Source organism: Lampetra planeri, chromosome 19 (genome assembly GCF_965212315.1).
Source record: "Lampetra planeri chromosome 19, kcLamPlan1.2.h2, whole genome shotgun sequence".
Taxonomy (NCBI): domain Eukaryota; kingdom Metazoa; phylum Chordata; class Hyperoartia; order Petromyzontiformes; family Petromyzontidae; genus Lampetra; species Lampetra planeri.
Genome location: NC_136125.1, coordinates 7,994,950 through 8,015,761, shown reverse-complemented (window position 1 = coordinate 8,015,761; position 20,812 = coordinate 7,994,950). Strand labels below are relative to the sequence as shown.

Sequence of the window (20,812 nt, the reverse complement as noted above, 5' to 3'; positions counted from 1 at the left end):
TTTACTAAGCAGGATGTTGTGGTCTACTGTATCAAAAGCTTTGGACAAGTCAAGAAAAAGACAGGCGCAGTACTGCTTATTATCAAGGCTACTGTAAATGTGATTCATAGAGTCTAATGCAGCAGATGTGGTGCTGTATTTTTTTCGGAACCCAGATTGTTTTAGATGTAATAGATTGTTGGCGGACAGGAAACTGATAATTTGGTAGTTCAATAATTTTTCAAAAATTTTCATCAACGGGGACAAAATTGAGATAGGTCGGTAGTTATTTGGATCATCTTTAGGGCCCCCTTTGTGAAGTGGACGAACATAGGAATGTTTCCATTCTAGAGGAACTGATGCTTCTTTGATGGACAGGTTGAAAATATGGGCTATAGGTTTGTATATTAGGTGACCAACACTTAGTAGAGCAAAGACGGGAATACTATCTGCTCCGGTAGAGGAGGACCCTTTGAGGAAGGACAGTTGTTTCAGAACATTACTTTCGTGGATTGGCTGAAAACTAAATTCGCTTAATGTTTGGATAGGGGTGTAGGAATTTGCATGAGCAGGGGTGACTCCCAATAGATTATCAAATAGGGTACCAGCTTCAGAAAAATGAAGGTTAAAATTGTCAACTATTTTTTGGGGATCTGAAAAATATTCCCCATTTCGGTTAAGCTGAACGGGCAGATGATCTGTTTTGGATGCCTTTTCGATACATTTGATTGTTTTCCAGAAAATCCTGGCATTTCCATGAGATTCAAGGAGAGTAGAAGAGAAGTAGTCATTTTTTGCATGCCGTATTTTTTTGACGCATCTATTCCTTAAAATCCTGTATTCTAGCCAGTCATTAACCAAATTACTTTTCTGAGCACATGCCCAAGCCTTGTCTCTAGTTTTCATGAGTTTTGTAATCAAAGGATCAAACCATGGTGGACGATTGCCTTTAGTTTTAAATTTAACCAACGGAGCATGTTTGTTAAGAATTTGTAGAAACGTGTACCTGAAGGTCTCCCAAGCCGTAGTCAGGTTTGGAATATCACAGACCTTGTCAATATCCGAGTGAAGCACATCATTAGTAAATGCCTGTATGCTGAAGTGTCTCATGGAGTGCTTCTCAACCAATTTAGGGGGGGCTTTGTGTCTGGCTGATGATCTCACCCCAAAAATGAAGGAGTGATCACTAAGGTTATTACCTAGAACACCAGTCAGTGCGAAATTGTGAGGGGCATTTGTCAATAGGACGTCAAGCAGAGATGACTGTCCCGGATTTTTTAGGTTGGGTCTTGTGGGGACATTTATTAATTGAAACAGGTTAAATTCATCTGCAAAATTTGTGGCCACGGCCGGCGGGTTTAGCCAATTCCAATTTAGATCACCCACTAAAACTATTTCACCTTTAGGGAGGCCCCCAAGAAGCTCTCTCAGTGCAGATGCAGCTTCAACATCCTTACCACTAGGCGGTCTATAGCAGCACACTACCAATATGTGTTGATTATTAGGGAGAGTTATTCTGAGAGCCAGACCTTCAAAGCAACATTTTTTAAACAAGGAGTGAGCTGGTGAACATGCAATAGTATTACGAACATAGATGGCAATTCCACCTCCTTTAGATCCTCGGTCAAGCCGAAAAAGGTTGTAGTTGTCAATCGTAATCTGCAAGTCATTGACGGCAGGAGTGAGAAATGTTTCTGTTAGGCAAAATATGTCCGGGTCAAGATTTGCTACTTCTAGTTTTAGTTGACTTAATTTAATCAAAAGCCCTCTGATGTTGACATGTAGAACACCAACACCTTTTCTGCCAGAAAAATCTACAGAATTATATGAGTTCTTTACATTTGGGCCAGGATGAAGCTCAATACCACCCAGAAATAAGAAAAGTAGAATTAATAGTTTGCACAGGTATTTTCTGTGAAAGGATGAAGAGCGACGAACCTTGGACGAATAGCAGCAGCTCACAGATGGTGTTATTTTTAAGAGCAGAATGAAGTTTGGAAGGAGTGCTGGTGAAGTAATGGGACAAAGATAGGGTTTAAAAGGATACAATGATGGAGTGTAGAAGTGTCTATAAGTTGTTTCATTAGCAGGTGTAGTGGCAAATTTAGCAATAAGTATTGACGCGAAGTAACGCGGGTAGCCGTTTGTAGAGTTGAGTGTGGCACTAGATATGGCCGGGAGGGACAGTAGTAAGATACACAGCAGGTGAATTGACATCTTTAAAACACTAAATTTAAACACACACACAGCTCACTCACACGCAGCTCACCCTCACCCACTCTCACGCACAGCCCACACCCATGCAGCACAACGCACACACGGCCGCACACGCCGCCGCCATCTTGCTGCTGTTGTTGTTGCAGCTGCTGTTGTTGTTGCAGCTGCTGTTGTTGTTGCAGCTGCTGTTGTTGTTGCAGCTGCTGTTGTTGTTGCAGCTGCTGTTGTTGTTGCAGCTGCTGTTGTTGTTGCAGCTGCTGTTGTTGTTGCAGCTGCTGTTGTTGTTGCAGCTGCTGTTGTTGCAGCTGCTGTTGTTGCAGCTGCTGTTGTTGCTGCTGCTGTTGTTGCAGCTGCTGTTGTTGTTGCAGCTGCTGTTGTTGTTGCAGCTGCTGTTGTTGTTGCAGCTGCTGTTGTTGTTGCAGCTGCTGTTGTTGTTGCAGCTGCTGTTGTTGTTGCAGCTGCTGTTGTCGTTGCAGCTGCTGTTGTCGTTGCAGCTGCTGTTGTCGTTGCAGCTGCTGTTGTCGTTGCAGCTGCTGTTGTTGTTGTAGCTGCTGTAGCAGCTGCAGCCGACCCAACTGCAGTTGCAGGAGTCATACACGAAGCAGCCGCAGCTGTGTGTACTACAGCAGAGCAGCAACGGGCGTGCGGCCTGGAGGCGCCGAGGCCGAATAGTTGCGTGATGTGGACGTGGAGAGGCGAGATGTTTGGCCCATCAGCTTCATTGTTCTGCTTCCATTGACGAGCACCCTCCACGTAGGCCTCGACGTAGGCCCCCACGTAGGCCCCCACGTGGGCCCCGACGTAGGCCTCGAAGTAGGCCTCGACGTAGGCCCCGACGTAGGCCTCGAAGTAGGCCTCGACGTAGGCCCCGACGTAGGCTTCTATGTAGGCCCCCACGTGGGCCTCGACGTGGGCCCCGACGTAGGCCTCTATGTAGGCCTCCACGTAGGCCTCTATGTAGGCCTCCACGTGGGCCTCGACGTAGGCCCCGACGTAGGCCTCTATGTAGGCCCCCACGTGGGCCTCGACGTGGGCCCCGACGTAGGCCTCTATGTAGGCCTCCACGTGGGCCCCGACGTAGGCCTCTATGTAGGCCTCCACGTAGGCCTCGACGTAGGCCCCGACGTAGGCCTCTATGTAGGCCCCCACGTGGGCCCCGACGTAGGCCTCTATGTAGGCCTCGACGTAGGCCCCGACGTAGGCCCCCACGTAGGCCCCCACGTGGGCCCCGACGTAGGCCTCGAAGTAGCCTCGACGTAGGCCCCGACGTAGGCCACGAAGTAGGCCTCGACGTAGGCTTCTATGTAGGCCCCCACGTGGGCCTCTATGTAGGCCCCCACGTGGGCCCCGACGTAGGCCTCTATGTAGGCCTCGACGTAGGCCCCCACGTAGGCCCCCACGTGGGCCCCGACGTAGGCCTCGAAGTAGCCTCGACGTAGGCCCCGACGTAGGCCACGAAGTAGGCCTCGACGTAGGCTTCTATGTAGGCCCCCACGTGGGCCTCGACGTAGGCCCCGACGTAGGCCTCTCGGATCCCTCAGGACAGCTGTTTTTCACCTGAGGACGGCTGCTTGCGTTGTGGCCGAAACGTCGTGAGAATTATTTTATGTTTTATTTTTATTATTTTATTATTTCCCTTCTACGTGACTTTACCGAAAGAACCAAGAAGATGAATCCCTGCAGTCACGAAAGCATTAAATCGAAATATACTTTGCACCCTTATAGTGTTTGTGTATCGTTTATTGTTGCTGTAACGTTATGACCCAGCTCCTGTGGTGAGGCGATTGAGCGCGCGGTTTTATTTTTTCACCTCAAAAAATCTTTTAAATATTCACGTTTCCGACAACGACATCTGAGCGTTCATCTACGATCGTAAAGTCGCTCGATTGTAATCGTAAATTTGAGCGATTTTAATTTTTTCTAACGCACACAATGTTTTTACCTCAGGCGCCTCGGACTTTGCAAGCCACAAGCGGCCTTAGCAACGGCGTTCTCTCGTTTGTTTGTTGAACATTTAAAATGTTGTTTTTTATATATTTAATTCAGAGCTCTGTGTTGCATTACCCGGGAACATTATTTTAGAAATGTCTTTTTGTTGTTGTTAATAAAACTAATTATTTTTTAAAAGCTTGCGATTCGGTTTAAATCGGGATACGTTTTAATCAATTTAATGGTTGCGTGACGTCATCAGTGGCGCCTTCAGCAGGAATGTCTCCCTCCCTCCCTCCACACCGATACCCGCAGCCTCAGCAGCCTTGCCCCCCCCACCCTCCACACACTCACTATACAATACCAGGTGCTGATGCAGTTTAAACGGAGATGTTATATAGCCAATGTGAATCGCCGAACCAATCGACAACAGGTGGCTTCTTCTTTGTTCTTTCGGTAAGTCACGTACGTGACTTTGCCGAAAGAACCAAGAAGATGAATCCGTGCAGTCACGAAAGCTTTAAATCGAAATTTAACAGGTGGCTTGCTCACAACTTTGTAACTTTTGTGAACAGTAACGACAACTTATGAGTGGAACGGTTATCTTTGGTGTGAAGCCATATCATCTCAATTTGACTTGGGTGGTTCACTTTGTTTAGTTGGGTTGCTGATCGAATGCTGAAACCCGTGTTTCTAATGCTTGAATTGTTTGCTTATTTTTACAGACTGACTTAGATTGTCTCGTAGTGGCGTTGGGCGAGCGTCATTCATGCCCGGCCTCCTTTGTCTCCCCATTGGTTGTCGGTTGAAAATCGGCACCGGACGCTGCCCATGTCGGGGCTAGTCGACCTGGGGTGGCTTCTGGCCATGTTCAGATATCAACGCAGTGAACTAATCACCACCGTATAAAAAAAACTCCTAACGCGCAGATATATTGTCGATATGTACACAATGCATGTTCTTGTGTAACACTTTTTTCTTGTAATAGAGTTGAGTTTATGACTCCATTTGTTTGTCATTACGGTGGTATTATTATGCACCTATAGAGATTGCAATCGTGGGGAATTCCTAAAGCCAGATGGTAGGGTACAGTGGGAGGCTGACCTTGGCACAACATCTGGGATCTAGCAGAGTTAAATTAAGAAGTGTGGCAAAATCCGTGACTTGAGCATGAGGCCCCATAACATTTTAACCAGAGGACAAAATCCAGATTTTTACAAACTTCGCTGCGTTTGAAACTCTCAATTCGCAGGTGCTTTCCTGGCTAAAACCATGACTTTTGGCAACTTTAATTTTAAGGGCGCTTGACATAGCTTACAAAACGCTAACAAGAATTATTTAGTTGGCATGGGACGGAAGAGAATTGTGGAATGAGTGACAATGACAAGAGCGTACTCTGGGATCATAAAATAGTCGGAAGAGGGAAGAGAATGGGCAATCGAGAAGAGGTGAGCATTAAGAGAAACGGAAGGAGGTTTAGGGGCACTCCTTAATGTACAAGGGAGTTTATTCGAGTGGAGGGGTCCAAGGAGGGAGAAAAGCTGCTGCTCGTTATGAAATGTGCACGCAGAGACCGACTCTGCCCATGTGACCAAACCATCCGGAGCGCGCCCGCCCTCGTCCGGTCTGGGAAGCTATTTACGATTTTTATTTCACCAGGTCAGGCCCACTGAGCGATGGAGCTGTTTTTCAGAAGGGACCCGGCCACAAATGCTCGTGGAAATTTACAGCAGCCAGATACTTTGAACGCATGTTGATTATAAATGGGGAGGGAAACACCGGAGGAACCGAGAGAAAAATCCACGCGACCACGGTGGGAACATGTAAACTCAAAATGTACAGGGGGCAGGGTCGGGATGGAATCCACGAACTCCTGCATATCAGGCGAGGGAGATAACATCTTGCATACATACGTAGTCACCAATGCATAGTGGGATTCATGCAACACAAAGTCAAAGATCCCCTGCAGAGCCGCATTGTTGGGGCGAGTGCGGTAAGCGAGAAATAGCTATAAAGAATATTTATTTAGATTGGAGGAATCGGATGAGCTATGAAGCTCTTTTTCACACGTACAATTTCAGCGGGTCGGAACGTGAACACAGCAAACGATACAAAAACGATATAAGTCCGATTCATCAAACTTAAGGTAAGGCAGCAAAAACCAAAAAAACTGTCCCTCACCACACCAAGAAAACAAGTCCAACAATAAAATGTCACCTTTAACATTGAACTACAAATACAGCGGTAAGGATTCGTTACAAATCACATTTGCAAATCAGAATATGCTGGAGGAATCTGATAAGTTCTAAAGCTCGTTCCACATGTTAAGGAGGAGCACGTCATAACGGTACAGCAATACAAACACGATAGAGGTGCAGAGTGTATGAAAGGTAGGCAAATCACTTAAAAACAAACCAATTAAACTAAACACGTTTTTTTACTTACCAGGTAACGAGCTATGAGCTTTTTCAGAAGCGACCTGGCCACAAATGACAGCTCAAAGAGAAGTGGCTTATGTGTAATTTTATGCAGCAAAATCATCTAAATGCACGTTTATAGATGTCGAGGGGTAAACCGGAGGACCCGGAGAGAAACAAATAAACGCCACCACGGGAACCGAGAACATGCACACTGTCGCATGCTTGTCAATCCCTTCTCAGTGCCTACTTATCTAGACCAATTCAGACCATATTGGTCACCCCGTGGCCTTATAAATCTCAAAAACATTTTTTTCACGTATTGAAACGGTTGTACGCCTTATGGACCTGAAAACTCAATTTCCCTGTACACGAATACGGATAAACCGTGTGGGTTTGACAGCTCTGCTATCGGGAAGCAGCGCCCCGTGTTTAAGTAATAATTATGGTTATAACCAATGCTAATTTCGCACAATGGGCTCGCTCCTAAGCGCGCTGCCATATTCAATCAACCATCCACGTGGGTCAAACAATGCCCCCCGTTGCTTAAGCGAATTAGGATTTACAATCGGGCTGCCGCCTGCTTCCTATTGGCCAGCCCCGTCTGCCTACCCACCCCACCCCCCGGGGGGCAATAGCCCCCACCCCCCGGCATTGTTTCCGGCCCCACCCCCGGAAGTGGGGGCGTGGCCACGCTAGAGCATTACGTCACCTCGTGTTCTCCCATCTGTGATGTTGTAACGGAGTTGGCGGGTGCTTACAAGACGGGGGGAGGTAAGATAATTGTGTGTGTGTGTGTCCAATGTGCGCGTTGATTGTGTCATTGTCCGTTGTGTAAAATGTTTGCAAGTTGTGTTTTTTTTTTCTTTCACGTGCAATTGCATGGGAAGAAGGGTCGGTGAAGAACACGTTGTTTGCTTTCACTTGTCACGGTGTTTTTTTAAATGCTCGAATGTGGTTCAGTAAGTGTCGGTCTATGGGGTGTGTGTGGGGTGGGTGTGTGTGGGGTTTGTGTGGGTGTGTATGTATGTGTATGTTCGGTGTGTGTGTATGGGGTGTGTGTGTATGGGGTGTGTGTGTATGGGGTGTGTGTGTATGGGGTGTGTGTGTATGGGGTTTTTGTGCGCTTGTGTATGTGTGTTGGGTGTGCGTGTATGGGTGTGAATGCGTTTGTCTTTGTATGGGTGTATGTGTGTGCCTCTTTATGTATGAGTCAGTGCATGTATGTATGGGGCATGTACCTATGTATGGGTGTGTGTTTGTGTGTTTGTACGAACGGTATAGGTAATGATGTGTATGATTGTGTATATGTATGTAATGGGTGTGTATATGTGTGCGCGCATGTATGTATGTGCGTGCGCGTGTGTGTATGCTTGTGTGTGCATATTTATGGGAGTTTTCGTATCGGTGCGTGTGTGTTTGTGCCATTGTGTGTATATGTGGGTGCCTGGTAAGTGTATTTGCATATGCGTCTCTGCGCGTGTGTTTAATGTATGTGCCAGTTTATATGTATTGGTGTATTATGAAAGTATGAATGTGAATTATACGGTACTTGTAATGTGTGTGTGTATGTAACACATTTCGCGTGACGACTTCAAAGTGCACCTAGCCTGGCACAAGCGCTGTGGTGACATCACCCGTCACTTAGTGGCGGATGGCGGCTGCTGTTCACAAGTATACGAGTGAGTGTGTGTGTGTGAATGTGAGTGTGTGTGAGTGTGTGTGAGTGTGTGCAAGTGCTCACGGCCAACATCAGTGACGATTATCTGAACAGGTCCCGGGCCTCCCCTAGGTCGACTCAGCCTCAAATGAGTACCTGGTGCGGTGTGTAAACATCGCCACTGGGGAGACAAACGCGTCCGGGCGTGGTGTTGCCCCCCCCCCCCCCCCCCCCCATGTGCCGTTCCGGTCTTCATAGGTGCTCGCTAACAGCACTTGCCCCAGCAGCCTGTTAAGGCTACACGGGGATCTTTGCCTTTGTGCGAATGTGTGTGCACACTCTCACTGGCTGTGTGTGTGTGTCTGTCTTCCCTTCTCTGTCTCACTTCTCCATGCCTCTGGGTCTCGATGAACATCTCTGTTTAAGTTCACCGTGTCTCTGCATCTGCATGCGTCTCTAATTTTTGTTCGCTATCCACGGCTTCGTGTCAATAATGTTGTCATCTGCATCTCACTTTCTTTGTCTCGGTGTCTATTTTTATCTCTCGGTGGGTCTGGATCTCCCATGTCTCTGTTTTTAGCTAAGTCTGCCTCCGTGTATTTGCGTCTGTTTCTCATTGTTTGTTTGTCCCTTATTCTCTCTCTCCCTACATGTCTCTGTGGTTTTGCATAACTCTGTTTCTGTGTCTCTATCTGCATATCTTCTGTGCCCACGTCTGCCTCTGTGTCTCCGTGTGTTTGTCTTGACAATTTCTGCTTTACCTTTTGTGTCGTTGTTGTTGTCTATGGCGTCTCATTGTTTCACCAATTCTGCGTTCTTGTCTGTCTCTATGTCTGCTCTTCGCCATCGTCTCCGTGTCTCATACCAGTCAACCCATTATCTTATTACAGACCAATTCAGACCGTATTGGTCACCCCCGTGCCCTTGTAAATGTCAACGTTTATCCTACAAAGTCCCATCGCAAGGGAGAAACACAAACAAATAGGCACTGCCCCTGTGGATATACAAAACCATAGGGACACTGTTTTTTTTGTTGCCGTACTGAAACGGCTGTATGGACCTGAAAACTCAATGTCCCTGTACAAGAATACGGGTGGGTAAACCGTGTGGGTTGACAGGGAATGATGTCTCCCAAGTCTTCGTGTGTCTCTCTCTGTGGAGGACTCCCTGTGTATAGGGTGACGTCATAGGACATCCACAGCGGAGATTCCACGCAGCTTGCTTGGTTCGCTCCTCGCTCTCCCCGTGCTCAAATCCTCAAGAATCCTCGGCAATTCGACTCATTTCGCACGGAGACGCAGAGACCGAGAGAGAGACGATGAATAAAAAAACAACCGCATGTTCGTTTTGCAGCAAGCTACTAAAATATCACGCGAACGTTTACCAAACTTCACACCTACTCCCCCAATCGCATCATAAAGGAGCGTTGAGAACACTGTAATTAGCTCATTTAATAATCCGAGTACAGAAATGTGTGTCTCGCCGTTTAAAACGAGCGTTGTGGCAAAGTGCTATTCTCATTTGCTGCTGTGAGCCGGTGATGAACATTTCACAATCGCATTGCAGATAACAACCTCTCTCCATCCACGGTTAGCTTCCCACAAAGTGGTACTAATTTTATTGGTCCTGGACGGATGATGATGTGCTGAGAGTCAAACCCCCTCCCCCTTTTTCCCCCTCTTCCCCCCCATCACCCCTCAACTGAAACATTTTCACGACCAAATGAGCCCCGAATACGCCCGATTTCGTCAGGTATTCGAGGCTAAGCAGGTTTGATCCTGGCTAGTACTCGAATGGCAGACTGCTTGGGAACAACCTGTATTGTAGATTCTAGATTTGAAGCTGTCGTGACTGCAAGGATTCATATTCTTAGGTTTTTTCGGTAAAGCCACGTAGGTAAAAAAATTAAAATTAATAAAAGTAAAATAAAATCACGACGTTTTGGAGGCAACACAAGCCTCCGTCTTCAGGTGGAACCGTCACAGCACGATAGCTGATTTTTATTTTATTTTTTATTTTACTTTTATTAATTTAAATTTTTTACCTACGTGACTTTACCGAAAAAACATAAGAATATGTATTGTAGAATTGTGCGGTGAGGTGGACAGGAGATGGCAGAACAGACATTGATTCATCAATCTATCCGTGTGGAGCTTTTAAGTGTCGTCACCAACCTCGAACGACTGCTGTGTTTTCTCCGTGTTCTCCGGTTTGCTGGCACACGAAGCCACACAAACGCCTTAACCATGGAATTAGCCAACCATCACCAATGTAGCAGAACCCTCCGGCTGTAGGAATCTTGAGACTCTGCGAGGCTGTTGGTTAACGAAGGACATCGCTGTTTGTCTCATAGAGCGATACGACACGGTAACGAGCGGCCGCAGGTTAACTCAGTCCCCTAAATAAAGGTCACGGAGTTGCTCGCATACATCACCGCACAGCGAGCACATTGCGTGCAGTGACATCACCTCGCGCCGAAGAGATAACGCATGCGCGCGTGTGAGTGTGCTCGTTGAGCTGCCAGTGACGATTACCTGAACCAGTCAGTCGTGGGGCTCTCCTAGGTCGACTCGGCCTCAAATGAGTACCCGGTTCTGTGTGTAAGCATCACCACCGGGGAGACAAAGGCGGTCGGGCGTGGTGTTGGCCACCAACCCCCTCGTGTGCCGTGCCGGCCTTCATAGATGCTCGCTAACAGCACTTGGCGCAACAGTCTGTTAAGGCTACACAGGGGATTATTGTCTTTTGATTGTGTATGCGTGTATGTGCCAGTGTCCATGTGTATGTATGTGTGCGGTGGCGCAGTGTGCACCGAACCTGGTGACCCTCGCTTCCCAACCCTGGCCCATGGTAGTGGTCAATTTCTGAACTGATCCTGGGCTTCCCCAAGGTAGACTCAGCCATAAAATAATACCCAGTGCATTGCATAAACATTTCGTGTGCTGTACTGTGTCGGCCTTTAGTCAATGCTTGCTAACAGCAGGTGCCCCAGCGGTGTTGATTCGGGCTATGCGGAGGAGCTTTTTCCGGGTTTGTGTCCATTTACATCGAATCGCCCGAGAGAATAGAACTCATAAATCGGTTCTCGCTTAACAGCACGTGCACCCGACAGTTTGATAGAGTCTGCACGGGCGGGGGGTGGTGGTGTGTCTATGTTTGTGTCCATTGACAGGGGATGACCCAGGAGGATGGAAGACTGTGACCTACTCTTCAAGATCGTTCTCATCGGTAACGCGGGGGTCGGCAAGACCTGCCTCGTGCGGAGGTTCACGCAGGTTTGAGCAACACCCCCCCCCACTCTTACCCGTGACCTCTGACCCTAAGCCCAACTCAACCCAAGGGCAACGTACCCTTGAAAGGCCAATTTGTTGAGCTCTCATTTGTGATGGCCAGGTCACTTATGAAAAAATTAACCCGTAAAAACAAAGTTTTTCACTATAAATCCTTTATATGCGTGGCATCGGGGCGGCTAGAGTCCTCTCGTCCTCTGGCTTAAGATGGCTGCCACCTATGGGTCAGATGATTGTGTGCCAGCATTAACCAATTGGTAAATAAATATTTAAAAAAATTTCCCTAAACAGTGTAAAATTTAGGAAATTTTTTTTCACGAAAATTCATTGTCACACACAACGAGTCTGTGTGCAAAATGTCAGCTCGGTTGGATCACGGGAAGTGGGTTAAAAAACGACCGAAAGATTTGCACGGTCCTAAGCAAGCAAGCAAACTTAATATAAAGGATTTAAAAATAAGTTAATACCTCAGTGGGCTTTTGCTTGGTAGGATGGGGATGGTTTAGTTTTACTTGTGTTTTGTTGGGTGATTTGTTCACCACCTTTCTTCTACTTTGCACGACTGTCGTGTTTTTATATTGTTGGTTGTTGTAACGTTCTTACCTGTCCCTCCTGAACATCTGTGACAAAGACCTTTACAGCTCATGGGATTCCTCCTGTATGAATAAATAATCTAATTCTGAAAGGCTGCAATGGTGGCACGTTGCATGGGATTACAATATGTGATAGGTTCCATCAAAAGTGCCGAGTAAGAATATACGACTGGCCAATAAACATTTTAAAAATAGACAAAACGTTCTGCCCTCTCACCCATCTCTTTTCTCCGCCCCTTGTGTGGCTATTTTAAGAAAAGCTCAGCCAATCCTGTGAGATTCCAGCAATTGAGCTCTGTAAATAAGGTTCCAGCACGACCTGTAACGCCGTGACGATGCATGTTTACTGTTGCAATGTGCTATACGTCGCGTATGTGAAATTAATTTAAATCTTTTCAATAAATAAAATGACAAAATCCAGGAAGAAGGCCGTCAAACGCAGCAACTTTGACAATCTGCAACGAAAGATGCGTAGACCATGATAATTGGTTGTTTACCCTTCTATCTGGCAACAAAACTGACACCTTTTTACAAGGAGTCATGTTTGCATAGACCGCAATACCTGCAGTCATAATACAAACAAAATACATAACTCTGATAATGTGCACTGTCCTTGAAGTTGATTGGCCCACACCCGAGACAGCTTTCCTTCGAGCCTAGTCTCACATGGGTTGGACCAGATGATGCCAAAAGGCGCAGTTTTGTTGCCAGATAGAAGGGTAAAAAAAACAATTATAATATTTTTACTGGCAAATGAGGTTCCCATGATGTGTAGACCATTTCAATAAAAATGTGCATGTGACTCGAGAAGTCATTGAATACATATTCAATAATTCGATGGAACAGTTGGATCATCGGGGATTGTATTCGCACCTGTGGCAGTAATGTTCTCGAAGCAACACTTTTGAGCCACGAAAAGATGGAATTGATTCAACGTTTCGTGTAATCACCAGTTCATTCCAAAATACAGATGCGGCTATCCAACAGTAGCAGCAATTTAGATGGATACAGTGCCTGAAAGCCGCTGTGTTGCAGTGTGCGTCATTTAATACGTGGATGTCCTGATATGACAATGATGTCGTGGGTTTGGGTCATGACTTCATGACGGTTTTTATGACAACGGCACGCTCTTTTTGCACAGACAATGAGAGGAATGGAAAATTCCGCTCCGGTCGTCCTAGTCTCATTGTCAGCATTTCTCTCGGTCATGCAAAGTGGAAATCAGTTTCATAGATTTTTTTTTTTAATGGTTTGATTACGCTGAGTTTTTACAAACATCTTTGGAGAATTAATTTTCGGTTGGAGGGCCACGTTTTATTAATTAAGATTTAATTGTGACTGGTGTTTTTGCCCCTTCTTCTTCTTGTCATTTACACATTTAAACAATTTTCCCTTCGGACAAATCTCCCGCGATGCGCCCGGTCTCGACGGGTATCGACGGGTCTCGGAATCCAATCGGCATTGAGCCCAGGTGTGATGGGCTTGCGGGGGACTGCGTGCTGGACAGTAGAGGGCAATGCAGAACAATCTCGACGTTGTACTGTACTTGTATGTTCACAAGCTAGTGCTCCCCCACTTCACCGACCTGCATTGACCAGCGTAATAAATTGCGGTCAAATTACCCAGACAACCCACGCGGCGTGGGGAGAAACCTCACCCAGCAGTGAACTGACAAAGGGCTGTGTGGTTGTGTGCGCGTGTGCGGTTGTGGTTGTGTGGGGTGGTTGTGCGTAGGGGCTCTTCCCGCCCGGTCAGGGAGCCACCATCGGTGTGGACTTCATGATCAAGACCGTGGAGGTGGACGGAACCAAGATCAAGGTGCCCAGCATCAACTACACCAACTTCCACAACAGCCAACATCAGCGTACACGTACCTACAGCCTTTCAATGCCAACAGCCTACCCATGCCAACAGCCTACACATGCAACAGCCTATACATGCCAACAGCCTTTATATACCAACAGCCAACTCATACCAACAGCATGCTCATTCCAAGTCTATAAATCCCAGCATATCCTAATCTTTCCAAACAGCCTAAAGCTCAGCAATCTATCCAATGCTAAAATGAGTATTTTCTCAACAGTTTCACCCTGCCTACATCCTAAAGCCTAGCAACTGTCTACACATGCCACAGCGGCCTTACTCTAGCAACTGCCTACCCACAGCAGCCGCATTACCCCTACCGACAGTGTGACCCTGCAATGTTCACGGCCAGACGGGCAATCACCGATCATGCCATCGTCACAACCCTGGCAACAGACGACGCCTTGCAAACACGGGTGCACGTACGTGCGAGTGCGTGTACGTTCGATTCTCACTGACGGGCCAACATCAGTGATGAAGATCTGAACCAGGCTTGGGCCACGCCTAGGTATATATATATGCACATGCGTGCGTTTTTGTATGTGTACATGTGTTGCCACAGTGGGCAGCACAGGTGGTGCATCTGCCAGTCATCTCAGTCAGTCAGTCCACCTGGGTCTGTCCCGTCACCTCCTACCTTCAACACTTCATGCGATAGCCTTAAAGTGCACCAAGCCTTGCCCAAACGCCGTAGTGACGTAAATACCAATTAGTGGCGAATGGCAGCTGGTGTTCTTTTTGTGTTACGTGCGTGCTCGTGAACACGTGTGCTCGTGCACGTGCTCATGTACGCGCTCGTGAACACGTGTGCTCGTGTGCATGCTCGCGAATGCGTGTTTATGTTTGCCCAGTTTGCCGGGGTGCTTTTTCCCGTAAAACTTTTTTTTTGTTTAACGCGACAAAAAAGAAAAGTTCACTCCCACAGTCCACAGCAACAGTTGGCTCCTGTCCACGCGCCTTACGGTTTCCCTTACCCAGGCCCTCATCTCTCTCACGTCTCGCTTTTCTCGTGTACGCGCCTACTCTTTTGAATTCCCCACACGCCTTCTTATAAAGGAAAATCTCCTGACAGTGGCGGCGGCGGCGGTGGTGGTAGCTGCACACCCCCTTCGTGCGCCATGCCGGCATTCGTAGATGCTACTCGCTAACAGCACTTGCCCCAACAGTCTGTTAAGGCTATGGGGGGGGGGGGTCATCTTTGTCTTTGGTGGCCACACAGTTTGAAGTTGAGAATTTTTTTTCTTGTGGAAAGGCCGGGTGGGCAATCGATCGTGGGTTACCGTAGGCCATCTCATCCCACCAACGCCTTTCGCCACTTTCGCGCTTACACCCTGTCTTGAGGGTTTGCACTTCAGTGGGAATTTAATTCGTCGTCGTCATCATCAGCCGCGGTCGATCCACCGCCAGACGGAGGCCTCCTCTCGCCGTGTCAGTGTGGGGTCTTGTTCGACCGTGCTTCACCGCGTTGGGTCAATGTGGGATGGTGTTCGCGGGGCGGGGTGTGTGTATGTGTACGTACCTACGTACGTGTGTGTTTGCATGTTGAACTTCTTTCACACCGTACCTAACCAACCGCGCTAACTGGAAGTGCGGGTAGTAGGGGTATATAGTAGTAATAGACAAGAGTGGTGGTGGTAGTAGGGTTATAGAGTATTAGAGTAGCGGTGGCTGTCTCGGCCTTCACTAGGCAGTGGATAGGTCATGGCGTATTGTCCTTTATGACTCGCTTCCCAATCCATATTTTGACTCATTCATAAACGTTTAGTTAGCATTCCGGTTGCCCCAATTTTTTCAACGGGTGGACCTATATAATAATCTTTGACTTCTCCCATCTCAACCACCCGCCCCCCAACAACCTCTTCCCCACCGCCCATCCCACCCGTCGCACGACACAGCTGCAGATCTGGGATACGGCCGGGCAGGAGCGGTTCCGCTCCATCACGCAGAGCTACTACCGCAGCGCACACGCGCTGGTGCTCACGTACGACGTGAGCAGCGAGGAGACGTTCGCCTGCCTTCCCGCGTGGCTGCGCGAGATGGAGCAGCACGCCAGCGCCCACGTGCCCCGCGTGCTCGTCGGTGAGGGCGGCGACGTGACGCGACGAAAAGTGACGCTGCGTGACGCGACGTGGCGTTAGGGGTGGGGGGTTTGTCCTATCGCGATGGTTGTTTCCCATTGCCAAACATCAGTGGCGACGGTTTTACAACTTGGCGGTTTCGTCGCTAAATCTAGCGCTGTTTTGGGTTACCCCTAGCGACAAGAGACAAACCCTCCACTTTCAGGTTTAGGAGCCATTCAGGATCCTTGCCGTATCAATTTGCTTGGTATGATACTCGTTAAGTTGTCTTGTGAAATATGATTTTTAGGTCTATCTAGCGACACCCTAGTGCCTTATTGAGGTTAGCACTGCCCGCTCACTAATCCTTACGCCGCTGCCGAGCATGCTTGCATTCACGTCTTTGCTTTGGACCCCGGTGTGTAGCGATTTACACGAGGTGGCGCGGAGCGATTGTTGCCAAATGTGTCTGTTGCAGCAATCCGCTTTCACCGTTGGTGATGGTGGCAGAATGATACGACGTTACTTCCTGTGAGGTCACCTCACGTGAGGTGACCCCCCCCGCCCCTCAGGAAGTTACCTTACAGATGAGGGCAACTAAAAACAGCGTACCGCTGTCTGCCAAGCCAACTTCCCGTCCGTCCGTCTGTCCTTGACACGCAGGAAACAAGCTGGACCTTGCCGACGTGCGGCAAGTGACCCGTGAGCAGGCCGAGGCCTTCGCCCGCCAGCACGGCCTGCGCTACCTCGAGACGTCGGCCAAGGAGGCGGAGAACGTCGAGCGCCTCTTCGTGGAGCTGGCGCGACGGCTGGCGCTGGACGCGAGACAGCCCGCCCTGGGCGACGCCCCAGGCCCTCCGCGCTCCCACTCGTGTGGTCCTGGAGGCCTCCCCGGCGACGGGAAACCCGTCAGCTACTTCACCTCCTGCTGCAACCTCTGAGGGGGGGGGGACGGGAGCCGCACTGCTCCCGGCTCCCGGCTTCATGGTCACGGGGAAAGGCTGAGCCCGCGTGGTTCGTTGAGCGAGCCGCTGAGCTGGGTTCGCGTCCAGTGGAGGGTAGCGCAGGGACTAGCGCGGGGCCCCTAGAGCCAGCGACGTTTGGCCACCCCCCATACCCCCCCCCCACCCCCCCACCATCATTTCTGGTTGTGCAACGAGGCTCGCACGGAATTGTGGGTACATCGCCACTGCACACCATTGTCGGAGTATAAACCACATTGCAGCGCAGCAAAGAAAAAATACCCTAACGATGTCGTGTTATTTAAATAAATTGTGTTCTTTAATTAAGAGCTTTCGCAAGGAGATCTGGGTAAGAGAAAAAAAGAATACAATATTTGGGCGACATGGGATATTGTATGTAATACATAATTGTTAAAACATGGATAAAAAAAAATGAAATTCAATTTGTCCAACATTTAACCACCCCGTTTATAAAAAGATAAGTATGTAATTTAAGAATTCATGTTGGACATCTGTGTCCAACAAACGGGACTGCGCTGCATTAGCGTCGTCATCAAGGTCTGTGCCGGCTCCATAATGATCACATTTGGCAAAACGTTCGTCGCTGTTTGGCCTTCTCAGTGAACAAGAAGCCAGGTCGAATGCAGATGCCAGCTGGAACATCATGGCCAGAAGTTCTGAACCGCTGCTGCCGGTGGTGGTGGTGGCGGCAGTGGCGGCAACGGTGTTGGTGTTTGAAGGTGGTGGGTGGCCCTACTCGTGGAAACATCTGCAACCGATGACCCTCCCACCACATCGACCGCTTCCCCGAGACCCCAGGCGGAAAAACTAAACAACGGGACGATGTTCGCTCACTCCTTGGCATCATCGCGCGTACAGGACGGGAGTCGTCGTGGGATGCGCCAAAAACACCGAGGCGCCCTCCGCCAAGCTCCTATGCGTAAACTCTTCTCCCCGGAAAGGACATTTTGCTTGCGATAAGAGATTTACAACGAACGGTTACACAAAAAAATGAAAATGTATTTGCAACATTGGTGTGTTTGTGGGGTGTTGGTATTTGAGTGCCTGTCCCAAGAATGATAAAGACCCTCCACTTTGCTTCATTAGCTACCGAGGCAAGTGCCTATAAAAGCCGGTAAGACGGACGAACGTGCGATGCTCGCCAGATAGCAACCCACTCTTAGGCCCCCTTTGTTTCTGCAGTGCGCAAAGTTTGTCTTGGCAGTCGGAAGCTAACGGAGGGATCTTCGTCTTTTTGTCCTGAAAGTGAGGTGTTTGTGTTTTTTGGTCGTGTTTCCTATAGAAAGCAGGAGGTGGACGCGTGGTGACATCATCGCGGTCTAAACCTTGAAGTCTTCACCCCTCCCTCGAAAGGGCAGAATGAGGTTTTTGGAGTTCCAATAGAGCAGTGAAGTTTATCGAGTGACGTCCAGTTATTGTATTATTAAAAACACGAATCCCAATTCCGAAAGTGCCAAAACTTATTCTGAGAAGGTTGGCTGGAAGTCGGTAGGCAGCGCTTTGTGTGGAAATTTTTTACTTTTGCCGATTTTCTTCGATTGACAAAACAAAAGGACCACAGGTTGAGATGTCTCTGGGGCTCGAGGAACGCGCTGAAAAAGGCATGCGATGGTGTACGAGGTGAGATGTGTTTAGTCACCGGCCAAACGTGGGAACCTAAAATGTGCACGCGCACGCACACACGATAGAGCTGCTCAAAATGTTTTCGGATTGAAACACTAAAATAAAGAGATACGCACAGGACCCGATGTACCGCGCGCGCGTACTCAGCGTGGTAACGTGAAACGTGAAACGTGAATGTGCCTATTCAATGAAATGGATAGCACAAGTGTATTGAGTAGTCTTATAGGCCAGGAAGTTTGTACCACCTGAATTGCCAAAACGCCTGTGCTAACGAGTTATATGGCGAAGGGAGCGTCGGTCGCAATGCTGTTGGCGGTTGTCGTCCGTTTCAGCCGCAATGGATGGATGAGTCTTGTCTTGATAGCCGTTGCGAGTTGTGTGATATTCGCTCAATATCTTGTCGTTCTGCAACTCGCAGATGACACCGGCCATAATCGGTAGTTTCACTAAAGTTTTATCGCCGAAAGTGGTACTGGAAAAATTTAATTATCCGATCTGAGCCGATAGACTAGAATGTGTGGTTTACAAAAAAATGTGTAGTCAACATCTCATACATTTTTGACTGCTCTTTTGTTTATAAAAGCTGGGATATTAATAGAAGTGTTTTTATTATTGTTATAATTAAATGTGAATACTGTAGGTAATTTAACGAACAGGATATAGTTAAGTTATTGACCAAGTCTGAAACTGAATAGCGTGTTTTGTTTTCTAAAAACAGGTGTAAATATATTTTATTAGACGTAAATGCATTTGTTTTGTTCGTGATTAGCCTGCGTTAACATTTCGGTTAAGACAACAAAAGAGATTAAATGAAGATGCGTTGATTTGAGATGCTGCCAATGTGAACATTTGTCGATGTAACTGTCAGTTTTGTTCTCAATGTTTGTTGTCAGCTACTGAACTTGAACTTGCAGTATGTTTCACACACAAACAGACCAACATCCCGGATTCTTGGTGCAAGGATGCCGTTTGCGAGCACCTATTAAGGCCAGCTCACAGCACGCATGTTAGAATTGGTGGTGGGGCGCGCAACACGCAAGTCAGGGCCACCTTTGTCTCCCCACTGATAATGTGTGCGACGTCACGGCCAATATAGGTTAATCGGTTTAGGCCGAGTTGACTTAGGGATTGACATCAGATATCAATTGCTGCCTCGTGTGATGTTCATCATAGCCTGGAATTGAACCTAGGCTGGCGTAATCATTGACCGCTATTGCACTCATCACACACGCGCACAGGCACAACGGGGGCACCGATGTATTTGGTACTAATAAATGTTTTGCGATACAAAATGCGTGCCCTGCTGTCGTTTGACTATATTTGTGCGTAAAAGCTGCTGTCGAGTGTTGTAGTGTCAAGATGATGGGTTCAGTTTTAGGTCAGAGTTGGGGTTAAGGTGCAGGATCAAGACTATTGTGAGATATGAGGGAAAATATTGCTCCAACTTTGACTGGTCTTTCCTTCTAGAACTGACCTTTATGACATAACAAAAACTCGACACATTTGTGAAGGCCACTGGTCTGGCGATGTCCACTCCAAAACTTTCTGCCCACTCTGAATTGCTCCAATGAGACCTCTACCCCTGACCCCCCACTCGAGCACCTCAAACATTCTCTTTTTTTGTTCATTCCAACTTGATTTTTTTCTCAATTTGTCGTCGCACTTATTTATATCTCAAAACCTTCCCGTCTCTCAATGTCTTTCCTTCGCAGTGCCCACTTCTATTTGAGTCTCTCCTTCAATTCCCCTCTGCTTATCCGCCTTTTCATAAGCTCCCTTTTTCATACTGAGTGCCGCTTTTCCCACGTCAATCCTAACGCTTATCTCCAGACCAGCATCTGGCCCACTGCTGTCCCAATACTTGTGTGACACTTGGACCATCTCGCCTTCTGACCAGCTGTTGGCCCATCCAGTGACGTGCATGTAACCTGCCGTCGGATTTGCACGAGTTCCATTCATGTACATTCTTGTTCCAATTCGGTATTTCTCATTTCAAAGGCAATGCTATGATTACGCGTGAACTGTCACTTGGGAATGTTTGCTCCCGGCATGGCAATGAGGAATTTCCACTTTTGGGTTGGCATCGTCAACGGAGGTGCTCGCTTATCTGCGTAAAACATTGGTATTTTTGCTCAGTTTGGGTTGCAATGTTACTGTATATATGTCCAGCCGTTTGTCATTCCACTGCTGGATGGGGGCCT

At 47.8% G+C, this 20,812-nt stretch overlaps 2 protein-coding genes across 2 annotated transcripts in view; both read left to right on the top strand.

Annotated features, from left to right (window-relative positions):
- The window catches only part of PIR (pirin), a 490,330-nt gene that overhangs the window by 425,655 nt on the left and 43,863 nt on the right, over window positions 1-20,812 (top strand). The gene's annotated exons all lie outside the window — the stretch shown is intronic.
- On the top strand, window positions 7,222-19,905 carry RAB30 (RAB30, member RAS oncogene family). The gene is made up of 5 exons (XM_078602893.1): window positions 7,222-7,316; window positions 11,375-11,477; window positions 13,820-13,903; window positions 15,844-16,027; window positions 16,669-19,905. Exons 2-5 carry the CDS (start codon window positions 11,391-11,393, stop codon window positions 16,944-16,946), a joined length of 633 nt encoding a protein of 210 aa, XP_078459019.1. The 5' UTR covers window positions 7,222-7,316; window positions 11,375-11,390; the 3' UTR covers window positions 16,947-19,905.